General features: G+C 40.5%; 1 protein-coding gene across 1 annotated transcript in view; it reads left to right on the top strand.

Moving 5' to 3' along the window:
* The window catches only part of apbb2a (amyloid beta (A4) precursor protein-binding, family B, member 2a), a 37,424-nt gene extending 19,567 nt beyond the window's left edge, over positions 1–17,857 (top strand). The window contains exons 9-14 of the mRNA XM_014412679.3: positions 7,974–8,088; positions 10,733–10,808; positions 16,100–16,180; positions 16,266–16,381; positions 16,458–16,640; positions 16,790–17,857. Of these exons, the coding sequence (XP_014268165.1) occupies positions 7,974–8,088; positions 10,733–10,808; positions 16,100–16,180; positions 16,266–16,381; positions 16,458–16,640; positions 16,790–16,966 (748 nt within the window). The 3' untranslated portion in view covers positions 16,967–17,857. The remainder of the gene's footprint in view (positions 1–7,973; positions 8,089–10,732; positions 10,809–16,099; positions 16,181–16,265; positions 16,382–16,457; positions 16,641–16,789) is intronic.
* Positions 17,858–17,943: the final 86 nt, after the last annotated feature.

The following is a 17,943-nucleotide window of genomic DNA, read 5'->3' as shown; positions in this document are numbered from 1 at the left end:
CCATCATGAATTTTAACATTTAACATGCTACCTGAGGCCTGTACAGTCTGAGCATGACCTCGGGGTGTGTTTCCGGGGATGCCCACTCCTGGGAAGTTTGGCAGCTGTCTTGAATGTTTTCCACTTGTGAAAATTCTTTTTTACTGTAGAATTATGGAAAATCTACAGTTAAATTGTTCAGAAAAGTCCTTATAACCCTGCCCAGACTGATGGGCGGCAACAGTTTCTCTAAGATCGCTGCTGATTTCTCTGTTTCTTGGCATTTTATTAACCAACACAACAAACTTCCAAAACATCTGCTTTTATAAAGGTGCTCAGACCTCCTTACGATCAGTTAATCAGAGGTATTTGATTCACCCTGTTAGTTTCTATGCGCGCAGTAACGGTATACTATAATATGTCATTTATCATTGTTCACCCAGACGCATAAAATCTTAGAATCAAAAGAGGATGTACTTCCCTTTTTACGTGACTGTGACTATTTAAAACACCGGACGGACACGAGGACTACAAAACTGATGACACACAACAAATAAACGGCAGCCTCTGCCATCAGTAAATGGCAGTCAACAAGGCGAATATCAGCCAATGCTGATGTTCTGTTGATAAGTCGGTGCAGTAAATACCTGACTGCGCACCACAACACAGCATCAATACTGCAATAAAACTAAGCTAATTACTGTCAGCAGCTCAGTACAGTCCTATTAATGGCTTTGTAAAGTGTGCACTTTGTGCCTCATGTATCTGGTTTTTATCTTTGATTTTTATGCCCTTTTTTATCACCATATTCTGCATTCCATTACAATAAACTACAATTTACTGCCGTGATGAGCCACATTTGCTGTTTTTTGCAAACACAATTATCGACACTCAGGGGTCCAATTTAAAAAAACAAAAAAAACAAAACAGCTTTTGTGCTGGAAAGTTAACTGAGTTTTGACTAACATGTGCAGATTATAATTGTCTGTAAGCAGCTTAGAATGGCTATGAAAGCATTTGTAGACCAGTAAACAGAACTGTTATCTCTAAATTTGTCTTCCAGTATTAACATCAATTTTTTTATGGAAGTCGAGAATTTGCACTGATAAAATTAGTCAGGTTTAATTGTGCATTTCCTTACTGTGGATGATTTTATCTTGCATCAGATTTTCAAGTAAGCTAGCAAACAAAGAGACTCACTCAACAGTTCAAAAAAAGTAGAATAATTGGAAGGAAACTGTTTCCAAATATCAATATACCTGACAGCTCTTTTGTTATTCTCTTTGCAGCATGATGAAAGGGCAATCCTCTAAATCGCTTTCTAGCTGTTGTTTCAGTGTCGCACATCTGTCACAGTTCGGGGCTGAAAATGGATCAGATCCACGTCTGCTTTGGACTCCAGCCAACGTCACAACAGTATCAATAATAAAAGGAAGTTTTTCTGTTGCAGTCAATAGGAAGAGTAACACAACACATGCATACGACGCACACACCTGGTCCTCGGTGTGGACCTTGGCTCTCGGTGGACTTTTTTGCTGACAGGAGCGCCCAGACGTTTCAAATCAGCATTTGGCTTTGCAATTAGCATATGTAAGTGCATTAGCATAGCGGCCAGCAGTATGCAGACACTCTGCAAAGCCGTTTGATAATTGAAGTCTGTGTGATGCCACGGTGCTCTGTGCGTTAGGGTTAGTGTGTGTGTGTGCGTGTGTGTGTGTGTGTGTGTGTGACAGATGGTTTGGAGGAGACATGAGTCTCTACTGAGCGATACTGGAAGCTACAGAGCAGAAGAAAGAGCTGCAGAGCTGGTCGGGGACTAGTTACATGTGTGCTGTTTTGACTGCCTCTTAAACAGCCTCTTTTACTGCACCAGTATTGGGACAGTTTAGCTTTATTACACCATTCCTGCAACCGAAGATGCATTGTGAAGCTGCTTACTGTAAAGTTTTCAAAACTACTTAAATTTAAATAATATCCTGCTGTCAGCAAAATTATCGAGCATTTTGATTGCTGTTTGACGAAAAATCTAAAGAAATTATTCTCCCAGCCCCACTTTTGAAAGAAGTTATTGCTAATTTACCTTCAATACTTGATTTACTGTATGTGTGTGTGTGTGTAGATAACAAAGACTGTGGATGTGCACATTTCTATTTGAAATCTTTCTCTTGCTTCCTGTGTCCTGTTGCGCCATCCTTACTCCTCACTTGTGTGTGTGTATGTGTACAAAACCACAAACTTTGCAAAGTCACATTAAATGTACTCATTAGCATAAATAAATAAATATGGTTAATGACATGTATGGCTTTTACACTTCCAATTAATAACCATATTGACTGCAAATTCTTTACCCATTATAAATGTATCCTAAGACACGAGTTGTACATCCACCCTCTGGAACTAGATCTAGACTGTTGTGGATTATACATTTTTGATCCAACTTTTTTCCCCTTACATTTTTAATCAGAATCTTATAAAATGGAGATATGATCCCAGTATTAATATGACAAACCTAAGCCATGTTTAGGCATGCCAGGATGGGATTCTCCTTCGGCTGTAGACTAGTACTACACATCGTGCTCTTAGAACCATGATGGAGGTGACAGTTGTCATCTCTGCAGACACTGACAGTTCTTTGTGACGTTCTCAAACCCAGTTCAGCGCACATCTGCAGCCGTGACCTCATTTATTCTCGGAGTCTTACACATCGTCTTCAGCCGAGGCTGCCTCGCAGCCATCAGGATCAAAGAGCGATTGGTAGTAGTGAGTCAGTCATCCTTTACTGAGCTCTGGAGGTGTGTGCGGCACAGAGAGAGAGAAAAAAAGAACGCACGAGTGGTGGGAGGCTTGCTTTAACTCATCTTTCTGCTTTGGTGCTTTCACACCTTTCATCTCGTACCTCTTTTTTACCTATTTTTTTCCCCTTTCCACCTCCTCCTTCACCATCCAGCCCTATTTCCATTCCTCTCTTCTCCACTCCCACTTTAATTTTGACTTTCTGGCCAATAACTCTCCTCTCTTGAGATCTTACCTCTCTATCCTCTTCCTTAACTTTTCCCTCTAAAATGCCCTCCGACGTCCATGAAATCTGTGTGTCATTCAGTTAAAAGCAACAATCCTCATCCTTTTCCTTTTTACAAGATAAATGGATAGATTGAGTCATCTTTTACCACTTACCTGCATCTGGGTTGCAGGGCCAAAAGTCTAATCATGCCCAAACCCCCTGTATGTCCTAGTTCTATCCTGGGGTCTCCTCTAAGTTCGACATGTTTGAAACACCTGAGCTTTCGATGTGGAGTAGTTGTTAAGTTCCTATCAAATGACTGAGCTTCGAACCAAGAAGCCCTTTGGAGGAAACTCATTTCTGCTGCTTGAATCCACAATCTTATTATTTTTTTGGTCACTACCCAGATATTTTGGCCTCGCCCAACTCTGTCTTCACCACTACTGACAAGTTAAACATCCTCATTAAATAGTGAACTGCATATTCCTAACTTGTGATTAAAATTTAGGGCAGAACTCATGATTTAACAGCTGAGAACCATGTCCTTAGACTTGGAGGTGGTAATTCCGGGGACTGGGTTCCAGTTAAAGTCAGTTGCATCTGCTTCTGGCTCACTTAAACTAGCTTTAGAAACTCGCACAGTGTTGGAGGAAAGCCAAGTTCACATGTTAGTTGTCTCTGTTTGTCATACAGTTTAACAGATGTGTAATTTAAAACTAGTGCTGTGATTACAGCTTACAAAGGTTACCAAAAGTCACCTGCCAAACTCAAAAACACCCACTGTGGGTCAGTGGCTTTACTGACATTTTCAATGAGTGACTGTAGAACTGAGACACCCGAAACACTTAAGTTACATCAGAAAATGTCATCTTTTCCTCTTTAAAAAACAACACATGCAACTGTTAAAAATGCAGCTGAGTGTTAATGAAATGACACCGCAGGAAGAAAAATGTAGCCAAGTTATCCTCAGACTGGCTGTAAAAGTCTAAATATATGTGGTGTGATCGTGACAGTACTGTAGGTTTTGTTAATGTGAGACTCTATTTGGCTTTTCATGTAGTTTTTTCATCAGTAATAAAACACTTGTAACTAGTTGAGACTGACACATGAATTAGTTCTGGCGCGAGAACAACAGGCTTTCATTTTTGAAGTAAATGGAGAGCAGTCACTTTTGGGCCATTCAGAATTTCTGACTCTGAAATGCAATTCCAAAGTGACAGACAGCGAATAAAGCAGGGAGCCTGAATTTGAAATGGAACAGAAGGCCGTAGAATCCGAGATAATGGGAACAGGGTGAGGAAAAAAATCATGAATGAAATTCAAACATAATGAGAAAGCAATGCATTTTAAAACGTGTGCAGATGCATTTACATGTGGTGAGTTAGAGCTTTTAGGTAGTTTCTACAAGTGTTGATTTAGTCTCCATGTGTCTCTACTTGTGTGTGTGTGTGTGTGTGTGTGTGTGTGTGTGTGTGTGTGTGTGTGTGTGTGTGTGTGTGTGTGTGTGTGTGTGTGTGTGTGTGTGTGTTAGTAGGTCTGCATGAATAAAGGCTGTTTGGAGATCAGCAGCAGTTCTGATGCTCTGACAATGAAGATAGGATTCCTGTTTGAAATAATCTACCAGCTGTTCTACCCTCTACACACACACACACACACACACACACACACACAAACACACACACACACACACACACACACACACACGCACAGCTTCTTACAAAGTGGATCATCAAAGAATCAAAGGCAGTCAATGTTTGAATTAGCCCTCTGTTCTTCATTCAGCCTGTGCCTCTTTGTAGTGTTTCTGATAGTAGAGCATCACAGCCTATATTGCGTGCAGCTGTGATGAGTTACGCTCTCGATGTGAATCATTCTATGTTGCATGTTTTGTTTTGGGGGTTTTTTGTGAGGTGGATGTCTCCTGGTGTGGAAGAAAAAGTGAGTGAAAGAGTGAGAGATGGAGACGGCTCAGGGAAGTGAAAGCAAGATTAAAGAGCAGAAGCAAAGAGCTGAATGAAAGACACTGGGAGAAGGAAAAGGTAGAGGGAAATGGGGTAGGGTGGGTTCACGCGCCTGTGTGTGTGTGTGTGTGTGTGTGTGTGTGTGTGTGTGTGTGTGTGTGTGGTACGCAAGTATGCAGCCACAAGAAAGGTTTCCTGCGATATAATGTTGCAGAATGCTAATCCGCTGAAATGAAAAGTACACACATACATCAACTAACGGGAAGGCGGTGACTGAAGCGAAAGAACATTGTCTCTGTTTTTGACTCTGTATGTTTTGTGTATTAACGCTGCTGTTGTGTCTTTGCCTTCCCTATCCTCACCATCATTTTCACTTTGCTTTTTTGTTGGTTTTCATCTTCTCCCATAATATAACTTTCCCATCCCACCACTCTTATGTGTCTTTTTATGTCCCACACTCTTCCTTTAACACATTTATTCTTATTCCTTATGTTATGTTTCCTTTACAACCATCACCTTTATTTTCTTTCTTTCTATTTTTAACCACCATCTCTTCAACAACCCCTCTTGCCCTCCTTCTGCCTCCTTCTGCTTCCGGGGACACAGAGAAAGGTAACTGCTCTTTGTGCCGTGCTCACGTGCGATCTTGCTCTTCAGCTGTTTTCTGTAATCGTTGTGTCAGGGCTCCCGCCCTTGTGTGCGATCACATTTGTCACTTCAGGCTTCAAATCAGTGGCTTTGCTTCGCCTAGAGTCACTGTTGCTCTTTACAAGAGTGCAGGACCGACTACTGAAAGTCTAAATCACTGGTGTCAAATCGTCAGCGAGCCAGACTGGCCACGGGCTGTTTCCTATTAAGAGTTGCATGCTGTTTTATAGCATTGTGATCCCTGAGAGAGGATACAGAAGTCATAAAAGAACCATTTGTAGTATGCGAAGCAAGGCCACTCATGCTGCTTTGGTGACGCACTGCTCAGATGTCCCAGAATGAAATGTACTGGACACCAAACACACACACACACTCAGTCACACATCATATTGCACTTTCCTTTGTGGCCACAATCAGAGAGCATTATCGACTTACAGTGTGTGAGCACACAATTAAGCAGAAGAGACGGGCCAGATAATGGACTCATAAACACAAAGAGCCTGCTGTGATAAATGGCAGTGTTTGGCGTATTTCTGTTTGTGCCTGTGGTTATTCTGAAGTGTTCAATGTATGTGTGTGCATCTGGTGACACTGCCATCTGTTTTGGCTTCACTCTGTATTCACCGATTACTCATTTGTTTCTGTTCTAGCTGGAAACACATCCTCCTACCTTTTGTTCCTCCGCTTGTCTCACCTGTTAATGGGGAAGAGATGTGTCTTTCATCTTGTCTGTGCGCGTATGTGTGTATGTAGCATTTCCCACATGTGGCTGGTTTTCATCTGCCACCCACACTGAATAAAGTTTCTTTCTTAGCCGAGTTTCCTCCCTCAATATCACCCTCATACTCCTCATTTTACGCTGCAGTGTGACACCACTGAGAAGCTCTTGCCATGAAGTTTCTTCAAGGACACGCACGCGCGCACACACACACACACACACACACACACACACACACACACACACACACACGTCTGCCTAAATATTTGCATAAGCCCAAGTGTTTGTCATTTTATCCAATATTGGCAACTGCCACCTCCAGTTCAGTTCAATATGAACCATAGACTGTATATAAAAGATGGACATATTCACAGCAAGCTATTTGCTTGTCACCATCTTGGTTGTTAGACATTATAAGCAGGGTGTGGATATGACCAGCAAAGCTGTGGACACTGCATGTGCATTTGGTAGCAACTAGTCAATCGCAAGGTAGCCACACTGCAATGATTTAGCATCAATTTAACACTTAGTTGAGTAATAATTTACAGAAATCATATTATACTATACTAAATTAGACTTGAATGACATCATAAATTCATCAAAAGCATGTTTACTGAGGTAATACATTAAGAAAAATGAGTCGTAATCTGCAAAAGAATGCAGATTTAAAACACTTCCTGTAATAGCTTCACTTTTCAGACCCCATAATACATGCCCATCTTTTATATACAGTTTTTGCTATGAAGAGACTGGTCCTAACGTGAATGCCTGCACAGCTCGAGGCAACATGTAAATGACGCAAATAATGAAGCTGCAGTTTGTGACTCAGCTAATTAGACACAGCCCCAAAAGAAGTTCTTAGAGAAGAGGTAAATACATCATGATGCAAAATGGGCATAATAATGTTGCTGTCATTTGTGGATTTTAGTTCTTGTGCGTGTTCTCTTTTCTAGCCCCTTTTTACATCGCTGAACAGAAGATAAAGCAAACAGGTGCAGGGAGAGGGCTGGACAGGTCCAAGGACAAGCATCACCTCCTAACAACACAGAAGAGGGAAAAGATGTAAAACCCAGTTCAGTAAAAAGCTGTTGTTACAAAGGAGAGAAAACAATTGGTTGAAACACTGTGTTAGATGTCGCAAGTAATCCAAATATATTCACACTGTAGATGAGGATAAAATTGAACCCAAGAAACAACAAAACAAAAACGGCTAAAGGAACAGTAATATACAAATTAGCGATCATGAATCCATATTGTCCCTGAGCTAAGTGGCTGCAGGGGAATGTATGAAGCCCTTAAAGAGTGTTTGATCACAATATTCAACAATTTTCAAACATGGATCTCCAAGGAATAATACCAGGCGCCTTTGAGCAGAAAAATATCATCTATTTGATAAAAATCCATCTTGCAGGAGCTATTAAGTGCATTAAACCTATGTGCCTCAATTTTCTGGATGCTCCTTCCTTTTTCATTTCATTATCTTGTCCCACTTTTTTTTAAGTTGTCCTTTGTCTTCTAATCATAAATGTTAGAGAGCATCTGTAAAAAAGCTTAAAAGATTTTTAAATACTGTCCCTTTAACAAGAGTTTGGTTCAACTGCTTTTAGGGTGCCTTGAGATAAACTTTGAGTGTCACATCTGCATGTGTCTTCTGTCTGTGCTTCAGGGATTTCGCCTATGTGGCCAGAGACAAAAACACACGGGTGCTGAAGTGCCACGTGTTCCGATGTGATACCCCTGCCGCAGCCATCGCCACAAGTCTCCACGAAATCTGTTCCAAGGTTTGTATCATAACCTCTCCTGCCTCCTTATCTCCTGCTCTGAAACAAGCTAGGAAGTTTTAATCAGCTCAGATGTTATAAAGGGGGGGGGTCATTATAACAACCCTGTATCTTAGATGATATTCGCACATGCGTGTTCCAGTGCCCTGATAAGATTTCTGATTTCTCTTCCCGAGAAGTAGGGCTGTGAGGAGAGATAGCAGAAAGCCTTTACAGCGAGATGATAAGATTGCAGTTGCAGAGTATGTGCAGTGCTAGTTTTCAATATATGTCCCTAAAGTGTGGGATGGGAATGGACATTTTTTTATGGACATTTTGGTCCATAAAAGAGTGATAAATACCTCAGCTATTCCTAATCAAAACCCAACATAAGTTCTGCTCTTAGCCTACTCCATGGATGCTAATGTTTACATGTACAAACGCAGAAACTTAACTCATCCTCTAGAACGTGCGCTGCATGCAACCACAGTGGCCAAGGTTTGACCTGCTTGCTTGCTGCTTGTCACTATGTCAGTAAAACAAAGTAAAAAGGCCAAAAAATAAATATTAAAAAAGAACAACCTGCTGATAACTGTCATAGTCATAACTACATAAACATCCATCATCACAGAATACAGTTCTGAAACTTTATAGAGCTCTAAATTCTCTTTTTATATCATACTTTTAGCTCGGAGGGTAAATAAGTGACTCCTCATGGACGTCCGCATACCTTTCAGCTGCCAGCATAGCTGTTTCACTAACAGGGCACCACGTGCAAGTGTGTCCCAAGCCAACTAGAAAGAAGTATAATAAGAACAACTGCGCATCTGTGATGTCCAAAGGTGTCCGTGTGCTCATCCACAAGGGAGTGTATGGTTGGAGAGTTGTGTGTTATCTTGCAATGTGTACTGCAGTGTAATGCATAAAGAGCAAATACTATTTTCAACACTAACACAGCACTTTTCCTAGTCAGTGACATAGTTCACTTGTTTAGAGACTTTAGATTTCACACTGACACACACACTGACTCATAATGCTTTATGTACAAAGAGAAATCAGTGTGTCCTCAGGCCAGCGCTGACCTTGTGAAGAATGACTGTACCCGGAACAACAGATCTACTCCCTTTGAGGCACATCGACCCATTTAGAGAGAAGATTTAATTTCTTCTTATCTCGAACCCCAAACCGAAGGAAGAGTGTGCATCAGTGCATCTGGATGTGACCATGACTCTTCACACCTTTACACCACCTATTTTAAACACAGTGGTAGTTTTCTCTTTACTGCAGGGGAAAAACTTGGTGACCTGAGCCTTGCAGCTGCGCAGCACGCTGAATGGCCCTCCTTTGTGTGTGGGTGTGTGTGTGTGAGGGTGGGAGTGAGTGTGCCTTCTTGCATGTTCCCCTGTGAGCAGAGTTGCAGACTCACCACAGACTTTGATTAATGACACCTCCAATTAATCAAGTATCTGTAGCAGGAAAAGAGTGCAGCAGCTCGAGTGCAGGGACCATGCAAAATATTCAACACTCTTTAAAGAGTGTGTCCACTGCAGCACAAGAGAAAGCAAGAAAATAGAGAGAAAAGACCATTCTTTAAGTGCAGAACTGAAGTATAATTGGGAAAGAAGTAACAGGTGATGTCACTGAGAAGACCAAAACAGCTGCTACATATAACTGATGTAAAATACTGATTTCTCCATTATGTTTTAACTTTTTTTTTTTCCAAAATCAATATGCTGCACTGTTATTTGAAGTGACATCTTTCATTGCAATCAAATGAGCACTGCAGTCTACTTGGATTCAGTCCCACACACCCTGGCTTACCTAAATATTCAGAATAGTACACCAACTATAAGGCTGAAAATAGTCCTTTGCAAATAGCATTCTTACTCCTTTTGCTAAAAAATTTGGCTGCTTCATTGTTTTATGAGATTTTTTTTTACCTTTTGAAGGACATGAAACTGCTTATTTGTAGCCTGTTTTTAAGGAGTGCATTGTCAGCACAGACTGTATATAAAAGAAGGACGTTGCAAAGGTGAAGCTAATGCATTTTTAAAATCTTTCAAATAGTCAAAGTTTTACTTGCTTTATGAGCTTAGTGAAACTATTCTCATTTAATTTGTGGTCTCAGCTGGTGGTTTCAAATTTATTTGTCACAGCATGATGTTCATTTTATGGTTTATGATCACATTTAGAATAAAAAATAAATATGATTTAGGGAGTGGTTACCTTCTGATTGACTGTTAGCTACAATATGAGTAAGAAATGCTTCTTATCTTTTTCCATTGAGATCATCCCTTTGCTTTTGATGTTAACAAGTCTTCACAAACTGATCGGCAAAAACATGATGGTTACAACTATCTTTATTATACAGTCTTTAGTAGAAACACTTATTTACTGCTAGTACTAACTAATACCCAGTCTGTTACTGGTGTGTTTTAGCTGTAAATCTTTGATAAAAATAGATTTGTCAGATGATCTAGTCTTATTAATATTTATCACTCCTGTCCCTGTTTTAAAACCAAACCTTTTTCATCACTTTCCTCCATTTTTTTTTTTTGCAGTCCTCTTGTGTTCCCTTTTTTCAAATTCCTCTTTTTTCCTTTGCACTCTGTTCCTCTCACCCTGTTTTCACCCAAACACTCTTCAATTTTTCTCTCCTCGTTAGATCATGGCTGAGAGGAAAAGTGCCAAGGCTGCAGCTGGCAGCTCCTCCCAGAACGGCTCCGACGTACCCATGCAAGGTACATGCATGCACAGTCATGTGTTTATCACTTCAGAGGACATTAGAAAAAAGAATTAGGGTAACTATAACCATAATGCCAAGAACTTCAACATAAGCATTACATGATAAGGATTTTTTTATCCTTAGAAGAGAGAAAAAAAAGTAACTTTATGTAACTCTCTAAGGAGATTTATGTGCATTTGGAATTGTAAGCTTATCATTTCTCTTAAAGCATTTATCCAAATCTGAAACCACGTATATGCTTCTTAAAAAATGGCCTCACTGCCTGAGAATCAGCTGTGAACATTTGTTAAAAGAAAAGACAGCAGTGTTAGGTTCACTTACATTCACATAACGCTGACACCAGAATAACTCCTCGCCATAAACTCCTCACTCAACAGAGCTTTATCCTCACAATAATTCTATTCACTGTTTTCCATTTCACTAATTCCCACTGCTTGTTCCTTTTAGTCCCAAATAATTATAGGAAGACAGCAGAAAAAGCCACGACACAATTCATCCTTTGCTATAACTTCAGCTGCCATGCGTATCTGCTGAGCATGATGGTTGGGGGGGATGCTCTGACATCAGAATATAAAAGAACTATATCGGCTCTTCACTCGCAGAGGCAGTCGACCTCATTAAAACCCAATTAGTGTTTCTTTGAGGCGAGGCCTGGTACTCCACAGCTCCCATCCCAAACCCAGGATCAAAGAACTTCATGGTGGAGGATCCCTCACATCTTTTGTAGCTGTAACTTGCGTGAACTCATAGATTGAACTCATACACTTTTCATTAAAAATGTTGGTACAGTGTAAGGTGTTGCCCTTGAAATGGATAGAACGGCCTGTTAGCTTGAAAACTTGGCTGGGTTTTTATTTTTCCTTCTGTGTGTGGAACAGTTTTCGCCTGGATTAGATCTCTTTTTTGGGTAGCTGTTAGCGCATAATCCTGTGTTGGGACACAATTGAGGAGATTAGCACCAAATGATTTGGGATGAGCACCAGCACTAGGATAATCGCATCGGTGTTGTCATCGGATCAGGCCTGTCTGAGCTCTGCTTTAAAACAGAATTAATGTAAGAAAACTCTTTCACAATTCATTGTTCGTGTAAGTACAGTTCGGAAAGCTTTAGCGCCCTGAAAAGGTGAGACAACGTAAGTGCATGTAAATCTATATGCTCAGATTTCTGAATTACTACCTTCCCATGTTATCTGATTCCTATTGCAATTAAGTTGCTTGTGTCCATGATGTCACTGTTGGCTTTGGCTTCAGGTGCAAGAGCGCTCAACTCTGAACACATCGATTTGGCTTAGTGTGGTCACATGTAACCAAAGGCCATTAAAACACTATTTTTTTTATTGTTACTATACTGTGCAAAACGTCAGAGTCAGCACTCATTTCTTTATGTTGCTTCGAAGTAGCCAGTAGTGGCTTTTTTGTAGTTTTTTTTAAAGCAGCAGTAGATCTCCAGGTTTTTGTGAAGGTTTTCTTTGAACATTGACTGCTTTTTCCCTCATTTTCAGAGGAATGTTTTTGTTTATTGAATCATTCAAGTATAAACTATAAACATAAAATACAACAAACTCCATGGGTGAACCAGTGTTGCTTCTACATATAAAGAACCAATTTTAAATGATATCTTTAGGCACTTTGTTTCTAGCAGCCTGTCACAAAAGTTCCTAATATTAGGGCTGCTCGATTATGGCAAAAATGATAATCACGATTATTTTCACTGAAATTGAGATCACGATTATTTGACGATATTTATTTAACCCTTTAAGACCTACCATAGAACCAAGTCCGCCAGAGCTTATATTATATTTTTACATGTTGTAGTGCCATTTGTGGGAGCATTTCAAGTTGCTATACAACTATTATAGCCCATATTTTAATAATATGTATGCATTAAGTCCATAGTAACTACATTAATTGCAAAAAAGTACAATAAACTACAAAAAAAAATTGAAAATCATTTTTGTTTTTTTTGCATATATTTCTACTTGGAGAAATTTAAGAGGCTTATCCTTCAAAACTTTAAATACAAAAAAGTTGCAAAAAATAGTTTACAACAGGAAATTTATTTTGAGTGTCTTCATAGTTTTATTTTGGAGATACATCAATTTTTATATACTGCAGGAAAAACGAAAAAACAATCCTATGATGCAAATTTGCAAAGAAAACAGCATCAAAATAAACTATTTCCAGCTGTGCAATTTGAGTTCTAAGCATCCCAGAAACTATTCAGAAAAGTCAAACATGACCAGTATAGGCTTTTAAGGCCTACAAGTAAAAAAACTACAATTTCCGCGAAAATGACGTCACTTCCGGTTTCGGGCAGGAAATGGCGGACATGTGACAGTTCGCGCTGACGTCTGTTTAACTGTGGGAAGTGTTACGAACAGCTGATCGGATCGGCAAAGCCTGTTTCTGGAATATTATGTTTTTGTTCCTGCAAGCGCTTTTTATGCAATTTTTGCAAAGCTTTATGTGGAAGGAAACCGTGACCGAGGACAAGCTGATGGCATCAGATGTAAGTACAACTCCTCCGGTTTCATATGCAAAACAAATTATTGCGCTAGCTTACACGGTCCAGGTTCTACAGGGATTTAAAAATAGTTACGCAAAACGGAGCGTGCTGCTCTGACCGGATCTAAAGGGTTAACAATGACTTTAAAAAATAATATAAAATAGTGTGCAACACCACTGAAGTTTTTTTTACCTCTCTTTTCAACCAACGGCAGTCACTCTCCTCTCCAAATAACTTCTGCTTAGCTTTCCGAGCTTCCCTCGGGTCCTCTTAATCAGCGGTCTCCAACCTTTTTTGCGCCACTGACGGTTTATGCCCGACAATATTTTCACGGACCGGCCTTTAAGGTGTCGCGGATAAATGAGGGAGGGGCCAATAATCGGCTCAGTCATTTTTAATGATCGTTGAAAGCCCAGATCGTAATCGTGATTAAAATTCGATTAATTGAGCAGCCCTAGTTCCTATTTCAGGGCGATCGTGGCTCAAGAGTTGGGTGTTTGTCTTGTAATCGGAAGGTTGCCGGTTCAAGCCCCGGCTCAGACAGTCTCGGTCGTTGTGTCCTTGGGCGAGACACTTCACCTACCGCCTACTGGTGATGGCCAGAGGGGCCGATGGCGCGATATGGCAGCCTCGCCTCTGTCAGTCTGTCCCAGGGCAGCTGTGGCTACAACTGTAGCTGCCTCCACCAGTGTGTGAATGTGAGAGTGAATGAATAGTGGTATTGTAAAGCGCTTTGAGGGGTCCCGAAAAAGCGCTATATAAATGCAATCCATTATTATTATTATTAATTCAGTGTTATGTATATAGCGCAACAACGCCTCAAGGAGACCACTTTATATTGTATTTTAAATACCCTAAAATAATAGAGCGAAAACCCAAGTAATCAGACAACCACTTACGAACTAGCTAGCACGTGGTGACAGTGGGAAAGATGAACTCGCTTTTAACAGGAAGAAACTTCCAGCAGAACTAGGCTCATGGAAGAGCAGCCTTCTGTTGCAAGCTATTGAGGGTGAGGGGAGGAAGACAGGACCAAATACATACTGTGGAAGAGAGCTAGAGATTAATAATAATTGATGAATAAATTCAGAGTGGTGAATAAACATGCAATAAGTGAAAAAAGGGGAATGAAGAAGAAAAACACTCAGTGGAAGACCCAACAGCCTAGACCTATTGCGGCATAACTAAGGGAGGATTCAGTGTGTCTGTCTCCTGAATCCAAACTGGGAGTTGGTTCTACAGAAGAGGGGCATGAAAGCTGAAGGGTCTGCCTCCCATTCTACATTTAAATACTCTAGGAACCACGAGTAAGCCTGCAGGCTGAGAGTGAAGTGCTCTATTGGGGTGATATGCTGATGAGGTCTTTAAGAGAAGATGGGGCCTGATTATGCAAGAATTTTTATGTGAGAAGCAAATTAAATTCACACATCATTTCTTCCCATTTCTTGAGTTGAATCTGTGAAAAATGCCAAAAATAATATGGTTTGACAGGCATAAAATAGTACGTTTGCACCAACATGATTCCCAAAGAGCTATTAGCTGAAAACTTTGCATATCTTTGCATGATGTGCAGAATCTCCTTAATCATTAAGAAACTGGACAAGTGGAGAACAAAAAAAGAAGTGACGTGTACGTGAAAATCATCTCATTAAGCGAAATATCTAGCAAAGACATGACACAGGACTGTGTAAAACACAATGCAGGCTATTTTATCCATTATTGTTGGAGCTCCTCTTGGAGATCTGATGCAATTCTGAACGTACGAGTAGTATCGTCAGATTATTGATCAGGCAATACTATGTGGAAAGTCTTTAACAATGGCATAATTTTTTAGCACGATAATGATAAAAGCACACTATCATTGCAGTAAAGGCATAACTGGAAAACACACAATGCAGCATTATCAGTCATGGAGTTGCTTCCCCAGATCATCAGTGTGGGAGCACCTTGATAGAGAACAGAACAAAAGGCAGCCAAAATCCTAAGAAGAGCTTTGAATGTCCTTTAAAAAGCCTGGATAACTATTTCTGAAGACTACTTACAGAAATTAGAAGGAATCTTCCCTAAGAGAATTCAGACTGTGTAGAAATATAAAGGTGTTCTTACCAAATATTGACTGTTAAGCCAGTTAGTATTGTACAGAGTCTGTTTTTGCCTGTTAAACTGTATTTTCATGTATGTTTTCAAATATTTTCCTTTTTCCTGGCAAAATATAAAGGAATGAGGGATGTCTCAAGGCTTTTGTACAGTACTGCACATTAAAGCCTCTGTGTGTACAAATTTAAACCCCGTACTGACAGTCAAAGAGTTTTCCATAACTTTTAAAGCTAATTACACACATTATTAGATAGATGATGCAAACATTTGTGCCAACTGAGATGCAGGTGATACAACAACATTGCGTACGACACTATTTTCTGCCTAAAGGCGATCATATAAGCAGGCAAAGCTGTGTTTTCATAGGGAAACCACTCCAGCTCGCTTAAGCTTACATGCTTCTGTGTTTTTTGTGCTCTAATCATGTGAACAGTGCCCCAGTATATTAAAATATTCAGCAGTGTTTGTTTATTTCTGCACTTTAAGCCAATTATCATGTGTGGAGTACTCTTTTGAAAATTTGCTTTAGATGTTGTCACGTGATTAAATCTCTTGGGGGCTGTGTGTGTGTGTGTGTGTGTGTGTGTGTGTGTGTGTGTGTGTGTGTGTGTGTGTGTGTGTGTGTGTGTGTGTGTGTGTGTGTGAGAATGTTAAAATTTGTGTTTTTGTGTTTCTCCCTGCAGAGTTTCCCATGCCAAAGACCGAGTTGGTGCAAAAGTTTCATGTGCACTATCTGGGGATGACGTCTGTGTCTCGACCTATAGGTAAACTCAAACACCCACTGGAAGACCTCGTGTAGTAGATTCTTAGATCCTAAACTGCTGAGACTCTCCTGCGTTATGTCACCAGGTATGGACATCATAAATGGCGCCATAGACAGCCTCGTGTCCTCTACAGGCAAAGAGGACTGGACTCCTGTTATACTGAGCATCGCTGATACCACGTTGGCAGTCATCAAAGAAAAGGCAAGGGAATATTTGTTGTGAATGTACTTGTCAGGCAGAGAGCAAAGTCTAACTGTCCTCTTTCATGGCTGCGCAGGAGGAGGAAGAGGAGGTACTGGTGGAGTGTCGTGTCCGTTTTCTGTCCTTCATGGGCGTGGGACGGGATGTTCATTCATTTGCCTTCATTATGGACACTGGAAGCCAGCATTTCCAGTGTCACGTGTTCTGGTGTGAACCCAATGCAGGCAGTGTATCTGAGGCTGTCCAGGCAGCTTGTGTGGTAAGCACTAAAAATGAAGTGTAAAAGTGTATGTGTTGGATTTTGTTGCAGCTAGTTTCACATTTTTTTCTTCTTTGTTTAGCACTTTTGACATTGGTTGGAATATTTCCAACACTTCCTCACAAAAACCTTTCCCTTCTCCTTCTCAGCTTCGGTACCAGAAGTGCCTGGTAGCACGGCCGCCCTCCCAGCGTGCTGGCTCTTCCTCCTCGCCGTCTGCAGACTCAGTGACCCGGCGGGTGACCACAAGCGTGAAACGCGGCGTCCAGTCTCTCATAGACACTCTGAAACCCAAGAAACAGCCATCAGAACTCCCCCAGCAATGACCGTCACCTCTGACCACTGCACCCCTCCCCAGCCTGGAAGCCACTCACACTTTCGCCACAATAGCACTTAATCAGTACCAGCCATGGTAACCAACGATGTACATACAGTATAACAAACATCAACACAGATTAAAGGAAAGAAAAACCATTCTTGCCTGACGATTAAAAAAAAGAAAAAAAGAAAAAAGAAAATTCACCTGTTTTGTGTGAAAGAAGGGAAAAGCTGGCGTCAACTGTTGAACTTTGACACTACTTTGTCCACGTGGAACATAATTCCTCCTGTATGTGGATTTCTGAGACAGATGGATTACTCGATCGCGCATCATACAGACAGGATACGGGATTACCAAGAAGATGAAAACAAAAATCACATTTCTATTTACAAACTAGTAACGGAAGCCCTCGCCAGTTTTTCTTTCCACTTCTGTCTCCTTCTGAACTCAACTGGATGAGCTGCTGTAGCCTCCCAGGACTGTGGTCACGGATATCTGACAGATGAATGAGAAAAGCACCAAGATCATGCAGCTGGCAGCTGCCCACCAAATGGCATAAAAATGTTTCAATCGTTTCGATGAATGAGAAACTTCAAAAAAAAAAAGAAAAGGCAAAAACTTACCATCTCCTTTAACGACGAATGAAGTGATTGTAATAATCGAGCATATGTAAATGATTGTATGGGGGAAGAGACAATTTAGGGTGTAAAGCTTGTGGATATTAGAGTGACATAAGATTTTGGTGACTAAAATAATGAGACAGAAGCAGAGTTTGATTTTGCATGTTTTCTTGATGGGGTTTGTTTTATCTTGATGATTTGGGAAGACAAAAAAAAGAAAAATAGATGCTATCGGCACAATTCATTTCCACTTGACCATAACTGGATTTACACACTGGCACAAAAAGAAAATAATAAAAATAATCCGGCCTTTTACCAAACATAATTAAAAGCTTGCTTTCTGCCTAATTTACAACACACAAAT

Source organism: Maylandia zebra, linkage group LG2, assembly GCF_041146795.1.
Source record: "Maylandia zebra isolate NMK-2024a linkage group LG2, Mzebra_GT3a, whole genome shotgun sequence".
Lineage (NCBI taxonomy): Eukaryota > Metazoa > Chordata > Actinopteri > Cichliformes > Cichlidae > Maylandia > Maylandia zebra.
This window is presented reverse-complemented; position numbering and strand designations above follow the sequence as displayed.